Source organism: Erithacus rubecula (assembly GCF_903797595.1).
Source record: "Erithacus rubecula genome assembly, chromosome: 5".
NCBI lineage: Eukaryota > Metazoa > Chordata > Aves > Passeriformes > Muscicapidae > Erithacus > Erithacus rubecula.
The window spans coordinates 23639382-23665084 of NC_136687.1; the positions used below are offsets into that span (position 1 = coordinate 23639382).

The 25703-nt window shown below is 36.8% G+C and overlaps 1 protein-coding gene across 2 annotated transcripts in view; it reads left to right on the forward strand.

The window, feature by feature from the left end:
* Window positions 1-25703, forward strand: part of GABRB1 (gamma-aminobutyric acid type A receptor subunit beta1) — a gene marked incomplete at its 3' end in the record, with an annotated part of 106606 nt that overhangs the window by 47475 nt on the left and 33428 nt on the right. For both annotated transcript variants that reach the window (XR_013774411.1, XM_079307040.1), the window contains exon 4: window positions 9985-10205. Coding sequence is in view for 1 of the 2 variants with exons in the window: in XM_079307040.1 (XP_079163166.1) it covers window positions 9985-10205 (221 nt within the window). The remainder of the gene's footprint in view (window positions 1-9984; window positions 10206-25703) is intronic.

Sequence of the window (25703 nt, forward strand, 5' to 3'; positions counted from 1 at the left end):
AGGAGAACAGCCAAAGGAAAATTTCATGGCAGCCTTTAATGTCCTGAAGGGAAGATTGCAGTAAAACCACTCAGTAGTGGCAGATGAAATAATGAAGGGCAGCAGCTACTAACTGCACATAGGGAGGGTCAGAGTAGATGTCAGGCAAGATTTCTCACCAAAAAGGTTGTGCAGTACTGGAAGAGTCTGCCCACAGATGTTGTGGAATTGCTGTTCTTGAAGGTCTTCAAGATTTGCTAGAGAAACTAGTATTTCAACTTGAGACAAGGTTGGTTGGACAGTCCTGGTTCTGACAGCAGATTGGACTAGACATTCTCTGAGGATTTTGCAACCAGCATGTCAGTAGTCTTCTAGGACTATGACAGTGTCACTGATACCCTTAGTGCTATGCACTCCAAGTGCTAAAAACCTCAGTTTTGACTGTCATTATAAAGGAGAAATGACATTATGTTCCTCTATCCTTGGTTTCCAAATATAGCACAAAATATGAGTATCACCTTGACCTACGATTTATGGGTTAGAATTCTGTAAAGCAGTCAGGGTGACAAAAATATACAGGAAAAGTATCTTTGGCCGTGTAAATCATCATAATTGTGACCATTTTATGGAACACTGTTCAATCATAAACCTAATGAGCAATGAAATAAAGTTATCCTGAGTATTTAGGGAAAAAAGAAAAGTAGTAGTTACATACAAAGCAACCAACCAATTAAAAAATAATCAAAATAAAAAACAAAACAAAATACCCCACCAAAAATACCACACACACCAAAAAAAAACCCAATAAGGTATACACAAGTTTAAAGATCTGGCAGCAGCTATGTAATTACTGTTTCTATTCCAGGTAGAGCCACTGACTCATCGCATGTCACTTTGACCTCCATCTGCTTCGCTCAAAACTAAAGAGAATTGATGTAGTAGAATGACAGCTGAGAACCAGGCAGGAGGAATCAAATAGATTTCAATCACCAGACCCATAGAAATAGAAATAACTCCTGCTCCTAAATGGGTAAAAATAAATTTTATATATATATTAAGACATTAAAAAAAAATCAGTTTCTGTTTTTATAAAGTTAGCCCAACCTCATCTAAGATATATGTATCTTCTCTCCTATATCATCAAGTGTCTTTTGCCAAATAGTCTAGCTATGGTTGACTGTCTTTACCTCTGATTTCTTACTTTTCAGTTTGGCTTAAGATAAGGTCCTGCTCAACACAGAATTAAAGTTTGTGGGGATTTTCTTTACTTCACATGATCAGCTAGTTTGTCCTGTGACTCTAATTAATTTCTATATTGCTGATACTTGCTTTCTTGTGTTTTTCAACTTTCTGTCCAGTTCCTGTAAGATTTTTGATACTGTTAGTGCTTATACAATAGGGCTCAAGACAAAAGTCAACAAACCCTCCCATCTGCTCCTGGGATTGCAATCAGTTCAGCTTTGCCTGCAGCACTGTGCACTGACACCACAAGGAATTCTACTGAGCTCTTAGCACTGTATCATCCTCCTTAGACATTCAGTGCACTCTATAATGGGCTCATAGTTCACCCCTGCTGAGCTAGATGGAAATTAAAAAGGAAAAAAAGAATCAAGTGCTTCAGCAACAACCATTGTTAGAAAACAGGCTGCTTTCCAATTATCTTGCTTATAGGTAGCAAGGGAAGTGGGGTTTAATTAATTCTTCACTCTTTTACAATGTTTTTTCTTAATGGGAACTTGAAAGTGCTGCAGCCTTCCAACTATTTTTAGCTTAGTTTGATTTAGTCTTCACATCAGATTCCATGTGACAGACCCTCAAAGCTCCTCTATGTCCAGCTCATGAGTCAGTCCTTCAGTCAGGAGAGAGCAATCTTCATATAGTCCACACAAGAAGATGGGAAGTACAGTTTTCACCCAGATGCCCAGTCTTACTCCTTTGTATTGATGCTTCCTCTCCAAGCTGGATGAAATATTTTGGAATGTCAGTTAAAGCTTGATTGGTGTACTTTCCCCACCTATTTGCAGAGAGGCTAAGGACAACACTTTCTGACACAAGGTCACAGTCCTCAAATGTCATTCCACCATTTCCTTTCACACCTGCATATGAACAGACGAGTTTTTGTAAAACTCAGGGGAGAAGAATGCTAAAATATTCTGCACTTCAGCACAAAGCAGCATGTAATACCTAGAATAGCTTTCCACTCTAGTTGCCAGTTGCAGTTGTCAAGTTGTAGGTGGTCTTGAGCATTAACTGGAGTCCTCAGACACAGATAGACAGGTATGGGCCACCTGAACAAGTTGGATTTGTTTGGGATGTTTTAGCAAGAACTTATTTTAGCTGTGTCACAGAGAGGAATGTGAGAGAGAAAACATGGTTTTCTGTTACTGCCATCTACATTTGTATGTATGTTGGCTTTTATTAACATGTTGGTCTGTGGGCTACTTGGCAGTAAGAAACTTTTCTCTTCCTTGGTTTCCTCTTCAGTTGTTCTTTCTGAAACACCAAGTGTCCTCACTGGAGCCAGGGTATCAAGGGCACTGTTATTTGCTGCCTGTAAAGAATACATGAACACATTGAATATGGTTACTATATATACCACTACATTTTCATTTCTTTACTCCAGCATTCATTACAATGACATCTTACTTCAATGTGTGTATCTCCTGTGCTATATTTTTTTCTGTTCTCCACTCTTCCCCTCATGCATGTTTATGACAGTATTACTCTCTATTAAAAAAAAAAAAAAGCAACAAAAAACTAGCAGTTTCAAAAGCAAAATCAATTACCATGGGAATACATACCATTGCTTGTTTCCTGCTAAAACCAGTTGATTGATCTTTCCAGGAATATGAATCATACCATGGACATGCTCTGATTCTTTTGTTGGCAACATACCCACTTAAGACAGACATGGTATTAAATCTGAACTGTGAAAGGTGTTACACTGGTGTATCTCACTGCTAGCCCAGACAGTGGGCTATGCAGCTGGAGGTCTGAGAATGGTAGAGTAGTTTTACACCTTTCTTAAGGGAGCTTCCAGCATGGAGTGAGAATAACAGTAAGGCATCTCTGAGCCTAGTTTACCTGCTGCCTTACTTTCCTGCTAAAGTTTGGCAAGTCCACTTCTAATTCAAAGTGATCCCTATTAGTTTGAGTAACATAATCTCTCTTCCTCCTATATAAAGAGTAAATGGCACATTCAAGCCTTTCAGGTTAGCAAAGTTTAAATAAGACAGAAAAATGCAGCAAAGGACAAGGCAGTGAGTTATTGTTTTAAAGTTTAGAAGTTCTTACTCTTCTCACAAGGCAAAACAGAACACACAAGATAAAATTGGGATTTTACCCTCCTCTGTGTTAAATAATAAAAAAACAGTGGAACAGAACTATCATAGTAATAACCCATTTAAATGTCAGAATCATTTATTACTGCTTATGCTAAGTTTTACTACTAAAACACTTAACAAATGCAACAAAATACATAGTTTACAGTTGCAACTGAGAAATGTTTTGCTTTGCTATTCCAGTAATGATTGGATGCAATTCTTATCCCATTGCAATTCAGGGGACATCTGCTTTGACTTCTAGGTCCCAATACAGCAATGCCTTCATTTCCAACATTATTGAGTCTAATCTTGTTCTTGGCTGTGCTTTGAACAATAAAGAGCATCATCATTACAGCTATATGGATTCCTGAGAGATGTTTGCTTCTTTCTGTAAGACCCAATTGTGATGCCACATACAAAATTATGAAGTTATAAATGCCAGCACTTTCCTGAAGAATTATCAGCACATTTGAACAACAAAAATGCAAGGCACTTTATTAGCAGCTGAAACTACTAAATGGATCAAACAAAATTTAAAAAATCACAGAATCATTTAGGTTGGAAAATTCATCTGAGATCACATCGTCCAACCGTTGACTGAAGATCACTTTATCAACCAGACCAAGGCACCAAGTGCCACATCTTGTTGCTTCTTGAACACCTCCAGGGAGGGTGACCCCACCACCTCACTGTGCAGTCCTTCCCAGTGTTTAACAACCCTTTCTGTGAAGAAATTCGTCCTGATGTCCAGCCTGAACCTATCTTGTACAGCTCAAGACCATTTCTTCTTTCCATGTTGCTCATTGCCTGGGTGAAAAGACTGACTACTTCCTTTCAGGTAGTTGTAGAGAGAGAGATAAGGTCCCTCCAAGCCTGCTTTTCCCTTTTCTCCAGATTAAACAATCCCTGTTCCCTCAGCTGCTCCTCATATGAATTACACCCCAGACCCTTCAATGGCTGGTTGCTCTTCTCTGGAAATACTCCAGCACCTCAGTGTCTTTTTTGCTGTGAGGGGCTTAAAACTGAGCACAGCACTCGAGGTGCAGCCTCACCAGTGCTGAGTACAGGGGGTTGATAATTGTCCTGGTCCTGCTGGCCACATTATTGCTGATGCAGACCAGCAATAATTGCCATTGGCCTTCTTGGCCACCTGGACACACTCTGGCTCATGTTCAGCTGTTGTCAACCAGGACCCCCAGGTCCTTTTCTGCTGGGCCACTTTCCAATCATTCTGCCCCCAGTCTGTAGCACTGCCTGGAGCTGTTTAACCAAAATATAGGACCTGGCACTTGGCCTACCCAACAAGACCTCACATAACTTTTTCTCCTGCAGAAGTCTCACATCTATAAATGATCTGTAATTTTCTAGTGGAAAACATGATTTCTGCAAAACTGAAGTTTGCAGTGTGAAAATTCTGGTCCTATTAAAGAACACCAAACAGCTTCTGTATGGAAAATAGACAGGTTTTGTCATACGGTCCTGGAGTCCTAGCTTTCTCTTCCATTTTCTCTGCCAGAAGTGTAGTTCACAAGAACTATGGCCTCCTGTGAACCAGGCCAGGGCATACCGAATAGTTTGAGTATGTGTTCCTTCTCCCCTCTTCCCACTGCTTTGGATAGAAGAGGAGAACTGGGTAACATATACAGAGCCAGCCTTCATTGAAAACAACCACAGAAAACTGAACTATTTCCTCAGAAAAAAACCAAGTAAAATTGGTCCAGTGCTGTGCCCCCTAATTCCCTGGCTTCCTTGCTTGGCTGGACTGCAGTCTTAATAAAGAGATGTAGCTCCCCCAACATTCTTAAAACAGAGCATGAGTAGAAACAGTATATTCTTCCTCCTTAATTTCAGCTAAAATTTTTCCCCCTAATTTCTCTGCAATATCTGGAATTGAGCATCAGGGGCAGGCAAGAGGTGGGGGAGAACCAAAAACAGCCTGCAAAGAAACAAGCAAAAAAACCCCAACATGAAACAAAAAAACACCACATCACCATTTGTATCCTCTTACCATAAAATAGCTCTTTTGCATAGAGCTTCCCCTGGAGTTCCAAGGTAGGGCATACAACTTGCTGAACAGCTAACAGCTGCTTCTGGTACATTAGCATTCTTGCAACATAGGAATGGGTGCAGTTTTTTACGATTTGTAAATTTAGCGTTTGCCATTCTTTCAAAACTCTGCTGTTCCTATTCTTATACCAGATAAACACAGAAAATACTCTTTTCCAATTAATAAGAGTTTGCAGTCACAGCAGGATTTATTTACATATATTGCTTTTCTACATTTATGGCTTTATTGCGGTCAATATTTATATTCTGATTATCGCTCCATATTTAATTTTAAATTGCAATTTCAGTTACATTTGTCTTGATTAAGTTACAACGTATCTGAATTTCATTGCATCTCATTTTCTGTAAGGCTGCCAGATATGGTACTAGTGGATGGTTCCCAAGAATAAAATGAAAATTTAAGGTTGTTTGGGTGTAAAGTGTTCATCCCACAAGTACCAATATACGCTGCTCTCTATTGGAAGTATGACATTGGTGCAGTTCATGTATTCATTTTGCTGCACAGTGCCTTCATGTGCAAACTCGTGTAAAGAGCTTATGTCTGATGTTGACCTGCAACAGCTAAATATTCACAAAATATTATTTTATTTGCTAAATTTTCCTAATAACTGCATCCACATTAACCATTTTTATCTGTCAAGACTTTCAGAGTGTGCTTTGATATTCAGTTGTTACTTAAATATTTCACAATCTGCTAACCTGTTGTTTGGTTCATTAAATGATAACAGAGCTTAGATTAAGGCCACCTTGGAAAAGGGAAAAACAAAAGCTGAGTATTATACATTAAAATATTCTCTGTTTTCTCCTTAAAATATGGAATTTGTAAAAGAAAAACCAACTACCAGTGCAGCAGACATGAATTTATCTTTTATTACACCAGAATCCATAATTCAACTGATAAACATGGTGAAGTACTAGTTCTGTGTATCTCAGAAAGTTAGATTGTAATACAGCAATGTATTCCACTTTATATTCTACTGTGCTGAGCTGGTAAATTACAGAGTGGAAATTACCAGTAGGTCCCAATTTTTCAGTTATTTTAATGTATCTCTTCTGGTTTCAGAGATCTACAGAGGTTTAACAGGAAAGAAAAAAAATCTGTTATTATTGCTCTTACATTATCTATACATATTGCACTAATAAATCAAAATTTGTCATGGAAAAAATGAAAACTAGACCAGATACACATTAAAACAGCTTTATTATTGGTGCTTGAATATTTTCCATTCTGAAGGTTCACTATGAAAATGTATGAGGCACTTTTGGAAAGCATAAACAGCACTATTAAATCTACTGAAATATCATGATTTTTCAGCAGAATGACAGATTTTTTTAATTAGAGTGCAGAAAAAGAATATTTGGTGTGTTTCTATAAAACACTAATTGTTTTTAGAAACAAATAATTTGAAAGAACAGTTAGCTGCAGAAACAGATTCTTCTTTTTAATTTTGCATTGGACCCTGCTTTTTTAACTCATGAATAGAATTTTTTAAATATGAAAATTAAATGCAGTGTGATTTATTTTCATATCTAGACTGATGCTTGAGATCTTGGGAAGCTTTCATAAGAAGCTAAAAAAATTCTGCTGCCAATTACCTCTACAGATGTGACAGATTCAGAAATTATTCATATAGCCTAGAGCTTGAAAGCACAAAATCCCCAGCAAAATTTACAGGGTAGAAGACAAGTAGTTTTTGTAGACATTAAAATCTCACTTCACTCACACCACTATACAATATAAAAAATAATACAAGAATGTCCAAGACTTGTCAAGCCATATTGCTTCCCAGCATTTAATACTTCACCAATGAGAAATAAGAAAGGTAAGACTGTTTTCCATTAAAAGAATTAGAAATTTTATAACTATAAAATTTGGGTTATTATATCACAGCTTTAATTTGCTTTTTATTAAAATAGTGTTTAACTATGCTTTTTAAAATATGAACTTTCTGCAATAGGGACTCTCACAGTCGTGGCATCAGACTATTTTTCTCATTAAAATACTGAATGAATAATATCCCCATATACTGAGGAGTGGGGAAAAAAATAGGCAATTTACTCAGTTAAGAAACACTGAGATTCCTTTAGGATGAAGCTCAGATGTTTTTTTCCTCACTAACACTTGCTGGCTTTCCATGTCCTTCTCCACGGTGTATCACAATTGCAGACCAGAGGATCCCTCTCTCTACTGTGGTGTTTCCAACAGCAGCATTTTGTGTAAAGCACAGCTGGATGAAACAAAATTTTGAACAGACTATGATGCTAAAAATAGCAGCTCAGTTTCTTCTAGTAGTCATAGCCAAGAGACAGGATTTCTTTTTCTTTCACTTGACCACATCCCTTAAGATCTTTTGTAGCTTGCCGTGGTTGAGCTTTGAGAACCATTGCATAGACACTACTCTCAATTGTTTGGATTTCTGTAGGACAGCATAACAATTCCACAAAAGCAGCCTGAAGGCCCAGTGAAAATATAAATAAAAGCAAGAAGGAGAAAAGGTAATTATGTATAATCAGAATTCTGTTCCATCTGTGCTGTAGGCTCTGCTGCATCAGGCAGAAGATGCAGAGGATACCAGGTGCAGCACTGAGTGTTTGAATTTTATCAGTTATCTCTGAAAGCTTTTCTACCTAAAGTGATTTGAAACAGGGCAGATTAAGGAATAGATAACACTTATGAAAACTGCACCAGAATAGTGGTGGTGGCTTATGGGGTATTTGTGGTGTTGGGTGGGGGTTTTATTTTGTTCTTTCATGTATGGTTGATTTTTGGTTTGGATTCTGGTTTTTGTTCTCTCTCATCCAATTCCCGACTGGTCTTTGAATAAGTGTAAGAGGAACTAAGGGCAAACTTCTCTTTAAGTAATGCTTCTAACTCACTCTATTCAAGTTGTACATTCAAAAAATTACCTCATTTATGTTCATGGTCTTCTGTACCCCTATTTAAGGTAAAGCACCTACTCAGCAAACTTCAGCATATACCTCACTGCATTACTTTGTAGTTCCAGGCTTGACCAGCATGGTCTGAAAAGCAAAGATGTTCTGACCTCCTGCTAGGGATCCAGGGCAGCAAAAAAAACCAAACAAATCTTCAGCATACAACCTCTTGTGTCTGTTGTGGGCAGTAACCAATTTGCTGGCCTGAAAAAAGGCATATCTATGAAATCCTTGATAATCTGGGGTCTGTGCTCATAGTGGATGTAATTGTGCTGTCATATATAACCACTGATCGTCAGTCACAGTATTTCATCCATAAAGAAAAAAACCAAAACAAAACAAAACCCTAAACCCAAAACAACAACAAAAAACCACACGGAGAAAACACACACAAAACAAAACAACACTAGTGGCCCAGGCCAAGGAAGAGCAGTATTTTTATTAACAACTTTCACTGGTATGTCTGTATTATAGCTCTGTTGGATGCAACATTTCACATAGAAAGTCTTTTTGAAAGGTAACAACACTGCTTTGATTTCATGGCAGCGATACAGTCTTAAGAAGCCACTATAGATGAAGAGTGTAAATTGTATCAGACAGCTTTTATGCTGTTTCTTCAAGAATTGGAGTCCAGGCTAGGGTTTATGACAAGGACATGTCATAAGATAAGGTTTTCTATAACATAAAAGAAAATCTTACTCCTGACCAATTTTTTCAGTAATAGCTATGATTTTGACGCACTTTTACCATAAAAACATGTGACAAAGTGACCTGTCACTTGAAAACAGGGCTGGGGGAGGAGATGAGGAAAACTAATAGCCCATATACTGCTGTTCTAATCATCTTTTAAGAAGTCTATGAGTTGCAAAGTACATGGACTTTTCCCCTTGAAAAAATTGACTGCCTTTAAAATCACCAGTTTCCCAGAACGATATATACAAGAGAGTAAATCAGACCACAAGCCTTTAGAACAATTTCTTTTCAGACAAAATGAAAGCTGGAAGGCTGTATAAATGGTATTTCACTGAAGTTACAGCATGATAGCTAAAAATAACGTGTTGATTTTCTATAGAGTAAAATCCAATTGGCAAGGACAGAAAGAATCACATTTCCCAGGCTGAGATGAGATATGTCTGGCTATCTAATATCATTACATCTGGCAATAGATCCAGCAGAGGCAGAATGGGAAGTTATCCATTATGTTCTGATGTTGTATTTGTTCTTTCTGAGGAGGGCTAGGCCTTCCTGGATTATGGGGGTAATTTTTTGGGGTGAAGGGAGGGAATATCAGGAGAGAATATCAGAAGAATATCCTCAGTGCTATGCAATGCTGTTTGGCTGAGCTCAGCTAAACATTACTGTTCTCACATTAAAAAAAAAAGAAAAATTAGAAACCAAGTTTGATCCACAGACTGGAGACTCAAATGTGCCATCTATTCCCTCTGGGTCAAGAGATTATTTGAAAGCCTGGTGTAGTCACTGCCACTGCTGAGTGAGCATCAAGTTGACACTAATATGAACAAGCCAAGACTCACAATCATGTCTAATGGCAACAATGCCCTGATGATCCTTAAATTTCCTATTGCTGCTGATATTCAGTCACTGAGATTCATCCAAAAATAAACTTCTGGTCAGTCAGTCAGTATGAAAATACAAAAAGCCCTTCTTGTTTCTTCCCTAGGACTACACCCTGACCATGTACTTTCAGCAGTCCTGGAGGGATAAAAGGCTCTCTTATTCTGGAATACCTTTGAACTTAACTCTGGACAACAGAGTGGCTGACCAGCTCTGGGTGCCGGACACGTATTTCCAGAATGACAAGAAATCATTTGTCCATGGGGTGACAGTGAAAAACAGAATGATCCGCCTCCATCCAGATGGGACAGTCCTTTATGGCCTACGGTATGTTGGGGGTTTTAATGTCTGTGCTGGCAGATGGGCAGGTACATCCAATGCCTTCCTATGCTTTTTTCCTGGTTTCTTATTCATGAGTCAGCATATACTCCATTTACTCAACCACAACACACCCAAGGATTTTCCACAGAGTGACAACACTACCCTTAACAGGTACAGCCATGGCCAATGAAGCCTAATGCCTTTATTTCAGCTCTTCTGAGTGTGTTAAAACTATTGAACTGTTCTTTATTATGGTGCTCTCAATCACAGCTTACACAAACACTTTCTTGTGTCTAACCAGCTCTTTAGGACAACGGGAATTTAAAATTTGGAGTGATTTGAAGAAATGTGATATTTGGTAGAGAATACAAAGGAGAGATTTGTAAATTTACATAAAATATTTAAATATTATCTATATGCCTGAGTGTGGGTTTTTCTTAATCTGCCTTGGTTTATGACTTCTTCTTCACTCCACAACTGCTTCTTCATCCAGTCCAAACCATATTCACCCCTGTAGATAAAAATATATCCTGATGTTTGAACAATGATCTAATAAGGTACGTAACTGTAAAATTAAAACTAAACCAAGTTATTTTTTATGTTGATATTGCTGAAGAGCCTGAGTAGGCCTCTGTTATTTTTGAAGTTAAGACAACTTTGCTTGAAAATAATATTGCCTGCCTGAAGCAAACTTTGATCGTTGTTACCTTGATTTAGCATCTGTGCAGTAGAGAGCATGAAGACAGTATCACCAAACCTCTCCCATGGGCTGTGACCTGCGAGTTTCATTTTCCTTGCTGAATGCTGAGTATTGGCCTAGTATGACTTGAACAAGAAAAATAACACCAATTATGCTGCAACCAGAATCTGAGTTCCTCACAAATTAGTCAGGACCTTTAACCATATCTCAAGAATTATTTAAATGCTTCCTTTCCTTCATGCCTCCTGTTCCCCAAACAGCTTTTCTGTTTTCAGTCCAGAGTTAATGTTTCCGTTCAGGCTCAGTTATGAAATTTTACTGCCTTCTTTAAACAGAAATTGGAACAATCATAACATCTCTAAATTTCCTGCTTGCTTGCACCCATGTACACAGCAGTTTGTCATAGAAGTAATGTTCAGCCTCAACAGAGCTGAGGAGAAATAAACCAAGTTTAACTATTTGGCTTTACAGATGAATAAACAAGGGAAACATGCACATAATACACTGGAGTGGTTTTAGATCATGTAATAAAGCATTATAACTTCACTATGTCTCCATTATTGTATTATTTCTGTGATAAACTCAACAGTCCCTTTAGCTATTTTGTCCACTAACTTTCAGCTGCTATGTCCCCACAGTTTAAAGAACAATGTGTGCTGTAAACTTGTGCAAACAGAGAGCACTTTTAGTCCTTCTGACCTCTAAAATTGTGCATTGTTGTTTTGTCTCTTGCTTCAAAAGGCAGTTCTATTAATTGTTCACAGTAGTAAAAAATGTGTACCATTACTAACCAAGTAACTCTTTCATCCTTACACACAAATGCATTTAACTCCATGGTAATATTTCCACTGAATTTCATTTCAAATATGCCAGGAAAGTTGAGTGTCATCGTTAATTATTATCTACCTGAAGATCATGTTTCTTCAGTCAAGTATTCCCACCAGCAGCTATTATAATTTTCTGCTACCTGCTTCCTAAGAAAAAGAAAAAAAATCCCTTTGGGTCAATGTGCAAACCTGCAGCACTGTGAGGCTGGTGTACAAGACAGTGCCAGCCTGGAGCTAGTACAACAGGTAAAATACTGGATTAATCTTTTTTTCTGTCTTACCCATTTTTCCTTACCCATTTTCTCTCATTACTTTTATTGCCTGTTCAGGCAAGATTCTTCAGAAATCTCTCCCAGAGCTCCAGAATCCTAAACCAATACATACTGTTGCTTCTTTTGCTTCTCCTTTCTCCACCTTTCCCAAGTAAGATGCTAGATATGTAATATGTCTTTGAGATAGTTAAGGAGCCATTAATAATTTATTGTACTGAATTCTGTATTCAAATTCTTATGTCATGATGTCAAGAATTGAAGCTCTGATTTAAATCATTCTTTCCTAGTATTTTATGCCACCTTTTAATTCTTCTCAGATTTTCACTAGCAGAGAAATGACACCTTGTTGCTTTGGAGACATCTGTTCTTTTATCACGACACCGCCTCACAATAAACAACAGCAGAATTTCATGTGTATTGGAAGGAGCACATCCTTCAGGAGAACTACTTGTTAAAAAGTTTAGCATTCATTCAGCAACTCCTTTACACAGACTTCTCTCTCATCTGATGTTCAGACACAAACCCACCTTTGATTAGAGCAATTCTTTGTTTCAAGGTGGGGCACTCTGCATATCATGACAAGGTGTGAAGATCTGGTTTGGAGCATCTGATACTTTTGGTTTCAATGAGACCATACATTTATATACTGCTACAGCAGAGGATGCCACTTTGCTAGGCACTGCTACAATTGCACTAGGATGAGGGGAAGAATAGTAGTTGTCCTCAACATAAGGATTTCTTTCACCACTTCTTACATAAAGAAAGTTTTCCTTGATGCGAACACTAGAAGACAAATTCACTTATATCCAACCAATTCACAAAAAAGAATTTATCCATTTAACATTTGATTTACTAACCATTTATTCATGCACTATCTATGGAAGCATATCCTAGAGGTGGAATGCAGGAAAAGCTGTATTGAAATGCAGAATGTTTAGGTTTTAGTATGATCTTGAAAGTAAATTTAAGTATATTTTGGCAATATAGCTGTTATTAAAGAAATTTGCTATAGAGTTGCTTGCATCTTTTATTTCAGTGAAATTTTAATAGTTTATGGATTGCTTTTGCATTGCCATGATTTGGGACTATGAAGTTTTGGCTTTCCTCTAAACATCTTCATGGATTTCCTTAAAGAGTCAGTTATTCAATCCCTTTGAGTATAACCCATCATGGCAACAAGTAACCAATTTACACTGGTGCTCAATAGATTGTCCTGCTTGTGTTACTAAACATGTCCAGCCAAAAAAACCAGACTGCAGTTCTCCTAAATGAGGAAAAGCTGTATCATCTATACAGTGAAATAAAAAGCTATATTTTCTAGGCAGTACAACATCTCTTACCATCCTGATATAAATAGATTTTGGATTATTTTCTTACCGTATATTTTACAGGCTGTGTTCTGCCTACTAAATCTGAGCAAGCCCTCCTTTTCTCTCTTATCAGAAGTGCAAATATGTTCCAATACTTTGAAATTATTACTCTTTCATTGTCAACCTGATCTGCATCAAAATTTCACTTCTAAATAAAATGGTCTTCAATTTTTTTTACTATATCTTACTTTCAAAAGAACTCCATTCCCACCAAAGCTTATCTCTGGTGTGTATAAGTAACACCATTATAGTTGTTTCAAACATATTTGGAGACAAAAATCAAGAGAAAAAAGAATTTAATGACAGAGACTAGCCCTGAAGTACTTTTTGACCAAGAGGTATTTTAAATAGATATATATACACACACCATAAAAATGACTGCATCCAATAATAGTATAGGCAAGTTTTTACAAGTATTTCCTTCTTTACTTGCTTTTAGGGGGTAGGCATTAAATGAGAAAGGAATTTTTGTGTGTTTACTAGCTTAGCTTTCTCCTCTACACACTGTAAAAGCTCAGATGCAGATGTCTTACAATTGAATAGTTAGAAAGAAAATCCTCACAACCTTTTCTCAACTGAGCCGTGTACCTGCTGTTGTTTCAGTGTAGCTAGTTAGATACACACCATTGAAGCAGCACATACCTAATCTGCATCCTCTGGAAGTTACTGCTTAAGTTTGCATAATGTCATAATATTTACTTTTCCCCTGTAATACTAGATTTTTAACACATTTCTTGATGCTTATCCTTTGCAAGGAACACCAAATGGACATATACAGGTACAATCCTTGCTTGTATTTTTGAAAGAAAAGGCAAAAACATTTTTAAAAGCACTGCAATTTAATTTATATAGCTGGTATATATTTTAGCAGTACAGATTATTTAGTATATATTTTATATAAGGCTATATACAGATACATAAAAGAGATCTATGCTGAGTCCTAATATGTTAACATATTTTAGCATATTTCATTCATTAAGTGTATTCATTAAGAGCAGACATGGCCTGGTGGCTCTGGGCTTTTGAGCAAGGGGGGTCTCTGAGAACTGCAGCCCCACAACTAGTGACGCTAATTTTCCTTTTTCACTTTCATGTTGCTAGTAAACAGGCATTTGTAGAGGATTTCAAATCTTTCTGGGTAGTTTTTGCTCAGAAACCTTCTTTTACTTTAATGAAAAATGTAGTTACTTTTAAAAGTTTTATTGCACTATGACAGATTATATACAATACACCATCTAGTATTTACATTTCAGTCTGGCATGCTCTAGGTACATTATTATCATATTATTTATATGTTTTCTCCAGATCCTTTTTGAAATACATTTCACTGATCACTTTCATCACTTGACTCTGAACTCAAATTGTCAGTAATCAAATACAGTGTTTGTGATGAATTTAAATCCATTTTTTGAGGACAGTGCAAAGATGCAAATAATAATGCATTGAAAATATTTTCAGGTAATATATTTTCTATTTAACCCTCACTTTTCTAGAAATATCTCCACTTAAAAAGAGGATTAGCCTTTCTTCTCAAATATCATCAGCCTGGCTTAAAAGTAGCTGCAAGACAGAATAAAACCCAAACTACTAAATAAAACACAAGCAAGCACACAATTGGAAAAAATACACACAGGTCCTTTCTAGAATCAAGTCAGTAAGAATATACACTCATTACACTTAGCTTCTACTTGAAAAAAAATGGTTAAAACCAAACCAAAACACATACAAATTACTTATGTTTATTTAGTGCAAAACTAAATGTTTTCCACATATGCAGAGTGTCTGGCTGTTCACATTTGCAAGAAAATGCCAAAGGTAATTTTTTCCAAGCCACATGCATAAGAATAGGCTTGGTTCAACCAGGCACCAGTCATCCAAGAAGAAATATGTATGCCCTCCTATACTGCTATCAGTTCTGTGCATCAGGCAGAGGAGTTCATAGTCTGAGAAGATAAGTTATGTACAAAAGGTAATCTGACATCCCATGTATCATGGCAAGAGCAGAAGAAACCTGGGGAAGTTAAAACTCTTGGAACTTCTCAGGCCTGGGAAGTTTAACTGTCTGATGCTCTGGTGCATGCTGCTGATGTCTCTTTTAGCAGAGCAGCCTCTGAGAGCATGGGCACAAGGGACTGCAAATGCAGCATTTTTCACAGTCTTTAGATAGATGGATTTGTAGACTACGTGAGACAGTGTGATCAAATGGCTATATTGGAAGCATAAATCTACTTCCAGTCCTGTTCCTATTATATTTGTGTAAATCATGGACCTGGAAAATAAATCTGATGTGGAAAGCTTAATAGTTTGAGGTTTATTAGCAGATATGAGGTGTTTCAAACTTGTTCTCAGGTTTGTTGATAAGTCTTTTTAGAAACAAAAGGCCATATATCTTAAGGTTAGCTATTTTTAGTAAAATTAGTGCTAATATTTAACAGGTTTTAAAGGTCTAACAGTTATCCATTAAATTACCCATAAAATTTCAATGCTGTATTTATAAATTTTAATATATCCTGGCCAAAGGACAGAAAGAAAAAATGCACAGATTTTATTGTTAAGCATTTAGTTCAAATAATGTCTAACCCATTTCCTGTTATTTTCTTCTATCAAAAACCATTTATGGAATACACCTTCGGAGTCCAATTTAAAAAAAATATGTCTCTATTTTATTAGTCCTGAACTATTCTGCAAGAAATATTTCCATACCTGAATAAATGTTTCTGAAGAAATACTTTTGACAAATCTCTAGTCAGATTTTCATATAGAAAGAGGGGACAGAGTAAAATATTGTCAGATTATTTCCTCAGAAATACTTCATTGACCCCAGCTGGCATAATTTCAAATACTTTTGGCCACCAGCTTACTTTTCTTATTACAGTGTCTCCAGCTGCTGAGTCTTTCACTGAAAGAGGTAAATGCAAAAGCTGTAAAATTAGTACTTTTAAAATTTTGGCAGGATTCTAGAAAGGTCTAGCATTATTTCATTTTTTAAATTCTTTCTTTACATGAGACTGATGATTCTGCTCTTTATATAATTTGATAATACAAGGTATACATTTAACCCATCTACAGAGAATTACTGAAGTGCATAGAGATTCCAAGATGTTTCTCAGGTGCATTAGAGGTAAGCCTAAACTGGCACAAGACCTGTACCAGATAGATTTTGAAAACATCTAAGGCAAAAATTTCAACTTTTCACCATCTGCCTTTGGATCCAAGGAAAAGCAATTCCTGCTGAAACACTTCAAGGTGAGTCAGAAGAGTTCAGTAGGTAAAACCAGCTTTGAGTAAAAGGCTTAAAAAGAAAAAGATTGAAAAAGACTACTCTAAGGAGTAATTTAACTCAAATTCTAGAAAGTTTTGAAATACATGCTATAATCCAAGTGTGGGCACCAAGTGTGTATTAAGACTGCTACAGTTTTTTGTGTTACCTGGGAGCCCCCTGCTGGGACTCTGTCGTGAGAAAACAAAGAGAAGGGTTTTGTTTTGAAGGTGTGTCACAGATGTTTCAGTAATATTTAATTATGCTATATATGGTATGTTAATGCAACCTTGTTTAATTTCTCATAAGCAGATCACTAGAAAGAACTCTACATAGCAGATGCATATGCTTAGTTAAATACTCAAAATACTTTAAAATATCTCTTATTCTCAGAATTTATGATAATACAAATGGACAGCCTATCTGCTAAATATAAGGAATTCAAACTGATGAATGATCTGTGTGGTTACCATTAAAGAAAATATAAACTGAAACAGAATTAGGTTTATTCAGTTTGATTAACATACACACACACACACACAAAACAACAAAAAACAAACAAACAAACAAAACCTCAGACACTTCAGGACTGAAAGAAGAGTAGAACACAAAAAATAATCATTATCTTTTATGGAAGAATATTATTTTCATTGCATCACTTAATTTAATTTAAAATGTATAGAAAAGTTTTCAGGCACAGAAACTCCATTTTAGGTCTAACCAAACAAATTTCAGGCTAAGTACATGTTAGAACAATTGCTATAACTCACAGATCATCAGTATTTTCTTTCCTGAAAAACTCATCTGAAATATTTCAACCCATCCTGTAGTCACTCCCTCCTCCATTCTGCCAGGTACAGCCATTCAGAGCTCTGTGTAATTAAACAGCCTGGGCTATGAACAGCAGCCTCTCCCACAAGTATTTTGTTCCCATATAATTTCACTCTTGTGGTCATGAATGATACAGACATAAGGTTTAGTTTCCAGATTAATCTTTGAGGGTATTTTGTAGGTCTCCCGATAAGCTGGAAATGTTTTCTCAATGGCAATGGAAGTTTCTATCTTCTGTGAGCATTGAGGTGATGGCTGTTTGATATATATGTATGAGCTTTCACTCACTAGTGATCTTTTATTCCATTTTTAATTCCTTTTTTCTGTTATTTCCTAATAGCAAAATGTCAGGCTTATGTTTAAGATGCCAGTGAAAATATCAAAGCATTTTCTTGAGAAAAAATCAAAGGCCTGCATGCTCACAAGATTATAAGTAAATCTGCCTGAGTGCTGCACAGTGCTGTTCAGGACTTTCTGCTTTCATGGGGAATAACTCAATCTGCTGCTACACTCAGTCACCTGTAGGAAATTTTATCAGTATAAGCAAATTATTTGCTAAATTGAATAGCTATTAGCATACTCAAAGAGAATGTCCTGGCCATAGCAAGAGTAGTTTGAAGATCAAAGGAAAAAAACTTATCAGAGTTCTTCTCAGTATGCCAAGTGTGCACTTCCTTTGTGTAAAGGTAACAATTAGTAAAATGTATATGTAAATATTTTTTCCTTCCAGAGCATCTTTAAATTCGATGCAGGAAGAATGTATGAAACTAATAGAAGATGCAGTATATGAACTTTAAAATGTGACATTTCCAAACCCATTTTTAAACCCTTCTCCTATAAAGGTTTCAGACTCCATCTTTCAGTACAAAAATAAGGTGTCCATTGAAGGAAAAGATATCATTCTGTGAAACCAGGGGACACTAAACCTTAGTAATAATATGTTATTCAGCTAGTAGACTTGAGAATAATAGCAAAATATTATACAGGATGGTAAGTAGAGGGATGAGAGTGTTCCAACCCTACAGGTTGACACAATGTCTTTCATAGTTTTCTGCATTTTTATTAGTTTATCTTAATGAAAGAATGCCCATGTAATTTATTATGACTTACATCATCAAAGCTTTTCAGGGAAGAACTTCTGAGCTGTGAAATTCAACAGAAAATATGACACAGTAGTCAACTAGCAATGCCTTACTGTATTTCCCTCTTGTCCTGTGAGAAGAAAAAGATGAAAAAGAAAAAAAAAATTAAACAACACAAAGTGAGAATTTAATACCATGAACAACCTGGTTTTTATCTGAAAATTCTACTTAATCATTCAGACAACATAAGTGGAAAAGTTGGTCTGTTTTATAAGCTTCAGTCTTAATTCAGTATTTTAACATTATGGTAAAGAGCATCTCTGTCAACTAAGGAGATTTTTACCTGTTCTGTCCTTATGAACACTGCATAAATAAAGGCACAGTAGTGTTAGAAAGAGTCCATTATACAGTGCTCTTAAAGCCAAAGATAGAAGAATCAGGCACAACAGATAGTGAGTGTGAGGAATTAAACATCAACTACTTGTGGAAATCAAATGCAGACGTGTTGCTAGGAGAGAGCAAAAGCCTGCAGAGTCTGAGCCTGCAGAATATTAAAGATCACAGAATCACAGAATACTCTGTGTTGGAAGGGACCCACAATGATCATCAAAGTCCAGCTCCTGGCCCTGCACAGGAGTCAGACCATGTGCTGAGAGCACTGTCCAAACGCTTCTTGAACTCTGTCAGGCTTGGTGCTCTGAGATTACTCAGGAGGAAAAAGGTGAAGGGAAGACCCGATACAGGTCAGCACCAAAGCCTGAGCCAGGAAAGTCTCAAAAATACATAATTCTCTGTCCTGATACTTAAGGAGCTTAGAAAAACAAGCCTTGTCCTCATTCTACTCATGGCTTTGGAACATAAAACAGGGTAATTTTCTTTCTTTCATCAAGGCTTTGATTCTCTCAGCTCAAAGAGCCAATAGAAGAGCCATCTCCACACTGCTCACTTTTCACCATTCCATGCAACCTTCCATGCTCACACCTCCATTCTAACACAGCTAACCTTCACGATTTTAGTGAAAAATCAGTGTTCTTTAGCCAGACTTCCTCTGACAGTACTCTGAATGCAGCTAATTAATGTGTAAAAAATTAAGGTAGGAAAAAGTGCCAAGAGATTCCATTCATACCTTTTCTTGGATTTCAGCTCCTAAAACCTGCCAGCTCTATAAGCTGCTAAGTGTTAAAAAGTATAACTGTACTGCATAGCAAGGCACAGAGTGGGCTACCTGAACTAATTTAAGGACTTAGCTGGACCACTTACTCTTCTGTTTTAATACACCCACTTTCTGGCAGTCCTGTATTTCATCCATCTGAAAAATATTCTGCCACAAGAAAAAATTAGAATGCTGAGTGGATTCTGAGTAGAAATCAGAAAATCCTTCCATGAAACTTTTAAAGCCAATGTACATGTCTTGAAATTGAAATTAAAAAAAAAAAAAAAAAAAAAAAAAAGAGAAGAAGAAAAACCCAAACAGATGAAATAAGGTGTGCTAAGATATCATGGGGAAAGCATTTATACATCTGTGTTATCTATAGAACATACACATTTCTTTATATTGGGAAATATATATTTTAATTCCCAAATAATATGTATTTAATTCCTGAAATCACACTGTTTATAATAAATCTGCATACTCTGTTATTGAGGGATGTTCAGGTTTCAGAGGAGTAGTGACAGATGTTGTGCATTCAACATGCTGCTCAACTATATATCAGTCTGCTGGCTCGCTGGTGCACACAGCACTCAATGAATATAAAAGAGCACCAAGTATCACTGGGCAAAAGAGAAATTATATTTTTGATATAAAGGATATCTAAAACCAAATAAACCAGTATAAAGCATCGACACTGGCATCAGTTATTCTTACCTCTCCAAATACAAATTGTTAAGCAAATAAATAAGCATGTTCTACTCTAGAACCACTTACAATATTTGTGTCTTGTTTTTCCCAATAAGATACTTTTGGTATATGGAGCTGCTACCCACCTTGTAAAACAGCTGCCACTACTGAAAGACAAAAACTGCAAAAATATTCCCCCCTCAAAAGATCCGGTTACAAAATATTCACCCCCCTACCCGTTGAAAATTATCAATACTGCCTTAGTTAACAGACATTTCAGGATAAAAATATCTCATTGGCACAAACAACGATTTTCTTTTCAAACTTGTAAGCAACTCAAATGAAATTTGCATATGACTCATCCATGTTGGCAGTCAGGAGAAACAGAATGCTCTAAGTACAAATGAGCAACTCACTCTCTAGGGCTCACTCACTATCTTATGCAGGCCCAGCTGAAGAAATGGGTTAAAAGGACAACCTCATATAAATAATTCATACAGAGAAGCCCACATATGTGTATGTGTGTGTGCATATATATATATATATATTATATATATATATATATTATATATATATATATTTATTTATTTATTTATTTATTTATTTATTTATTTATATTTTTTTATATTTTTATATTTATATTTATATTTTATATATATATAATCTCCTAATCCACACTGTGCTGGTTTAAGGAGGTCTCTCCCAGACTCCTCTGAGTTAACCATCACCATTTCCCTAGAGATTACTGATCTCTAATGGGTGCTAACAAAGGTTGCTTTAGTGAACCCTTCCTAATCTATTTCAACCCCTTGAAATAGATACACCTAAGCCACTTTAACTTCCAATCAACAAAAACAGATTCACAAAGACAATTCAGTGTGTTGTCACATCTGTAATTCAGCTGGTAGACAATAATGGATTTTAGTTTCCATGGAAGGAGAAAATTAAGGATGAAAATTAGAGGATGGGAGTCTCTTCATTTAGTGCTGCTGCACTTGTGAAGGGAAATACTGCTTAACAAGGACTGAGAATTTTTTTCACTATCAATCAGTTTACTACACAAAAAATCACATCATCATTCCTCCCAAGTCAAAGATGTGCAAAAAAGCAATCAAATATCTTTGTTCACACTTTACGCTGCCAGCAGAACCAATATTTTGGCCAAACCAAAAATCCTCTCACTGAAGTCCTAATGCAAGGTTTTTGTTTCAGCTCTCCAAAGGAATTAGTCACCACACATGGTAGATTAACTGCAGCAGTTCAGCTTCTTCAGAGGTACTCAAGTTTGCTCACAATATATGTATCAAGACATAACTGCACTGCCAGCTTTGCTGACTGGAATTATTAGTTTTCATATCCAACTACATGTCTGGAACAAATGAAGTGTACTTACTGTCTGGACAGGAAGGAAGAACATGGCTAAAGAGTGAATACCAGAGACCTGAGGAAAACCCTCAGAAATCAATCACACTTTGTATTAAGAATTGCTTGACTGGTCTGTAAAGGCTTGATAATCTAAGAACTCTTTAAATGAAAAAAGCATATTTTAGTAAGTATTAGGTCTTAGGGTCAGTTACAAACAAAGCAGTGTCATACCATAAGATGCCATTTACTGCTGCTCTCTTTCCTAGGTGATACACATCATTTATAGATTTCACAGGTGAGCTGGTTATAAAGAAGCACAGCCATATAAATAACCACAGATTCAAGTGGAATCTCTGGTTATAAATAACTTTTCCTTTGCCTCAGGGTTCTTTGTGCTTCTCAGTTTGCTTTCTCTTATTACAGGACCCCTATAGAAAATGCTGCCTTCCCCTTCCATCTACGTAGCACTCTCCTAGGAACTAGTGTAGTTTCAAATGATGTACAACATAAAGTCCTAAAAACCTTGAGTCAAAATTTTCTGCGTTCATTAGTTACTAATTTTCTGTATAGCTAAAAAAAGCAGGGCTCACCTACCATCAGCAAAACTCCTAGCAATGCACATTTTAAACAGATGCTTAACCTGATCAGACATCTGTTTCCCCCCATTAAAAAAAAAAGAGAGAAAACACAAACAAACAAACAAAAGCCAGAAGTATGTCTGGTCCCTGAAATCACCAGTTGCTTTGACCAAGCACACCCTAAAGCCTTCCAAACCAGGCAGCATATGGAAGATGTTGCCTTGTTTCCACTTCTGCCACAGAAGGGGGAACAACTGAACATGTGCATGTCTTTCTTTTACACACAATAAGTATGCTGGTGTCTAATTTTGTTTTATTTTGAAATAAGAAACAAATGACAACCCAAAAAGTGACCATACCAGATGACACTAACATCACTGCTGCCATCTAGCAGACTTGTATTCTCTCCTGGTCAGGGTGTTTCAGTCAGTGAATGTTATCTGCACCTTTCTAGCATTTAGTCACTTTTAGAAGGTTTGCATAGAGATATTTTAAAAGTTGCAAATTTATCACTTTTTTTTTTTTTAATTCAAGCCAGATTGAAAACAAGTTATCTAACTTTATTTCTCTCTTGGATCTTCCTTTATGCTAAGCACTTCCCATCTGGCTCACTCTTTTTCTTTTTATCTTGCAACATACTTGCACTGTCAAACTAAATTACTATTTGTAGTAAATTCAGCTCCAAATCTAAGGCACTTTTTATTGAAGTATCTTGTTTGCCCTGGTGTGGTTATAGCCCTCTTGGGATTTATACTGAAAAATTTATTTTCATGGGTCTATAGCTGCGCAGTAAAAATTCTCACTGCACTGAAATTTGGCTTAGAAGCATCAAATACATAGCTCTGTTAATATTTAAAAGGCTACACTGTAACATTTTAGTGATTTTTTTTATTTCTTGATATTAAATTTATTTCTTGATATTAAATTATTTCTTGATATTTACAAGCATCTTTGTTCTTCCACCATTCATGTTCACTCTACTCTGAACTATTTCTAATGCACTACATTGAACTGAGTGAAGGTCTTACTTTATCTTTAAAAAGCACATATCTGGCTTAAGGTTTTGATTTTAAAAGGTTCTAATTCAGTCAGAGCAACATATTTTCTCACAGACCTTTTGTCTTGCCACCTCTCCTCACCTCCTCTACTTATGAGTTCTCCCTTTCCCATTGCTTCCTATTCCTACCTCTCTGCTGGAGCTTCAGGCTCTCCCCTTGGGAAAGGCAGAAGCCAGAAAGCCACTTTGTCTGCATTTTGGGTAATTTTACCACCCCATCCTTACTTTGTGATAGTACTAGGCAGCTATTTAACTATGTAACTATGTGACTGTTCTCTGAAGCAGAGTTCTGGCAGCTGAAAGACTATTCATTACAGGTTTGAGAAAAAAAAAAATGAATTTACTGACAGTTACTTTGAGTGTCAAGGTACGTCTTCCAAGACAACTGAAATGTGATGCCCCCTTCCCCAAAATATGCCCACATCCCTCTAATTGCAAATTATGCAGCTTTTGAGGCACTCCTACTTTGCACTGATAGCATCTATTTGAATTCAGAAGGGAGGTCAAATGTGGGAATGATACCATCAGCTTACATTTTACAACAAAAATCAGAGTAAGGGACAGAGAATTCTGTTTGAAGACATCACATGCTGCAGGCAGTTCTTAGGCAGTATTGTCCTATAGATCACAACACCATTATCTGAATGCCTTCATCACAAAACCCATAAAGCTCCAAGTGCTGTAAGAGTTTTCTGAACCTGGAATACTTAAAGGAAGATCAGCAGTGACCTTTTCCAGTAATTCCAGTTTATTTATTCAAACAAACAAACCAACAACAAAAAACCAGCAAAGGAAGTAAATGCAACATGTAAGGGGAGGGTGTAGAAAGAAACAGCAAATGGATAGCAGGTTTAAAATTGTAGCAGAAGATCATCTGACCATTGCATAGCTTTGTAGGCACGAAAGAGATGTGATAAACCAGTGCCTGGATCATGTTAGAGAATGCTAATTGAAGCAAACTACTGAAGTGGCCACAACAGCAAGATTAGGCACATGCTTACTCCAATCAACACATCCCACATCAGACCCAGTAACTGTTTGGGCATAAAGACACAGTCACAAACCATTCTTTCTCTCCTCAGTGAATGTCACACTGTGCTCACTGGCTTGCCTGTGCCTGAGACTGACTGTGTACCACAGGATTAGCTCTGCTGATGAGATGGACAGGGAACATTCTTTAGGAATAGAATTTTGACTCTTCCAGGACTTCTGTCTCAGACAAAGCTCAGGCAGCTTACCAGCAATGAGCTGACCATGGCAATTCCCTGATGGTGGATATTCCCACTGACATGGGAATAACTTGACAAAATTCATTGTGTGGGAGCACTGCCTTCATCAGTTCTTCATCATCATTACTCTCTTCTAATATGGTGCTATTTAACTATCTTTAGGGTCAACACTGAGTCCAGCTGATGAACTGATTGTAGAACAAAATTCAGGCAAATTCTGCCTCATTTGTCTTGGCAGCTGTTAAGTTGATATAACCAGAGGGAAATAAGTATGGGATAAGGAGTATCTCAGAGGACAACATGGCAGCACAGGCAGACAGCTCAGTAGCTTTTGGGGAGAACATATGTGAATGGAAAGAGCAGTAGGAGCAGTCATGTTTTCATTAAGTTGTTCTTTCTTTAAACATTCTTATTTCAAGCCAATGCAGTTGATTGATTTGACACCCTGCAGATTAACTTTTCATGCTTGTCTTTTGCTTGAAAACAGACATTTGTATTTACACCTCAGAGAAAACCCAATATTCCTCCTCTACATTTGACAAGTCTATTCACTCTCACGACTGTTACTGGCAACAGAAGGAAAGGCAAACCCAAAATGATTCCTCCAGGTCTCAGCACAAATTTATGACCATTACTGTGCTACAGCACTAGTCAGTGCTACTATAACTATCTCTTCTTCTAGTTTTTTTCAGTAGTTTTTGTGGTTTTGTTGGGGCATGTTGTCACTGACCACTGCAGCTCTTTTTATCTTAAAAGTTATGTTTCAGCCCTTGAAAGACATTGCAAAATTTCACCACGTGTCCTTTTATGGCTGCAGCTATACTGGTTCAAGACCTTGATACCTGAGGCAACTGACATTATTGCTGAGCTGCTCACATTTCATTCAAGGTTCTGTGTGGGTAACTAAAGGGAAAAAGATGAAGGAGAAGCAAACCAAGCAAACACAGACTAGTTCAGGGTATTGATAACATAAAATATAAAACCCATAGTCTGGCCCATTTTCCCCTGCCTAATCTTTGTATAAGATAGCAACTTAAGTATAACAGGTCACTTCACCCAATATTATAAAGGTCTTTGAGCTGTGTATTTCTCTT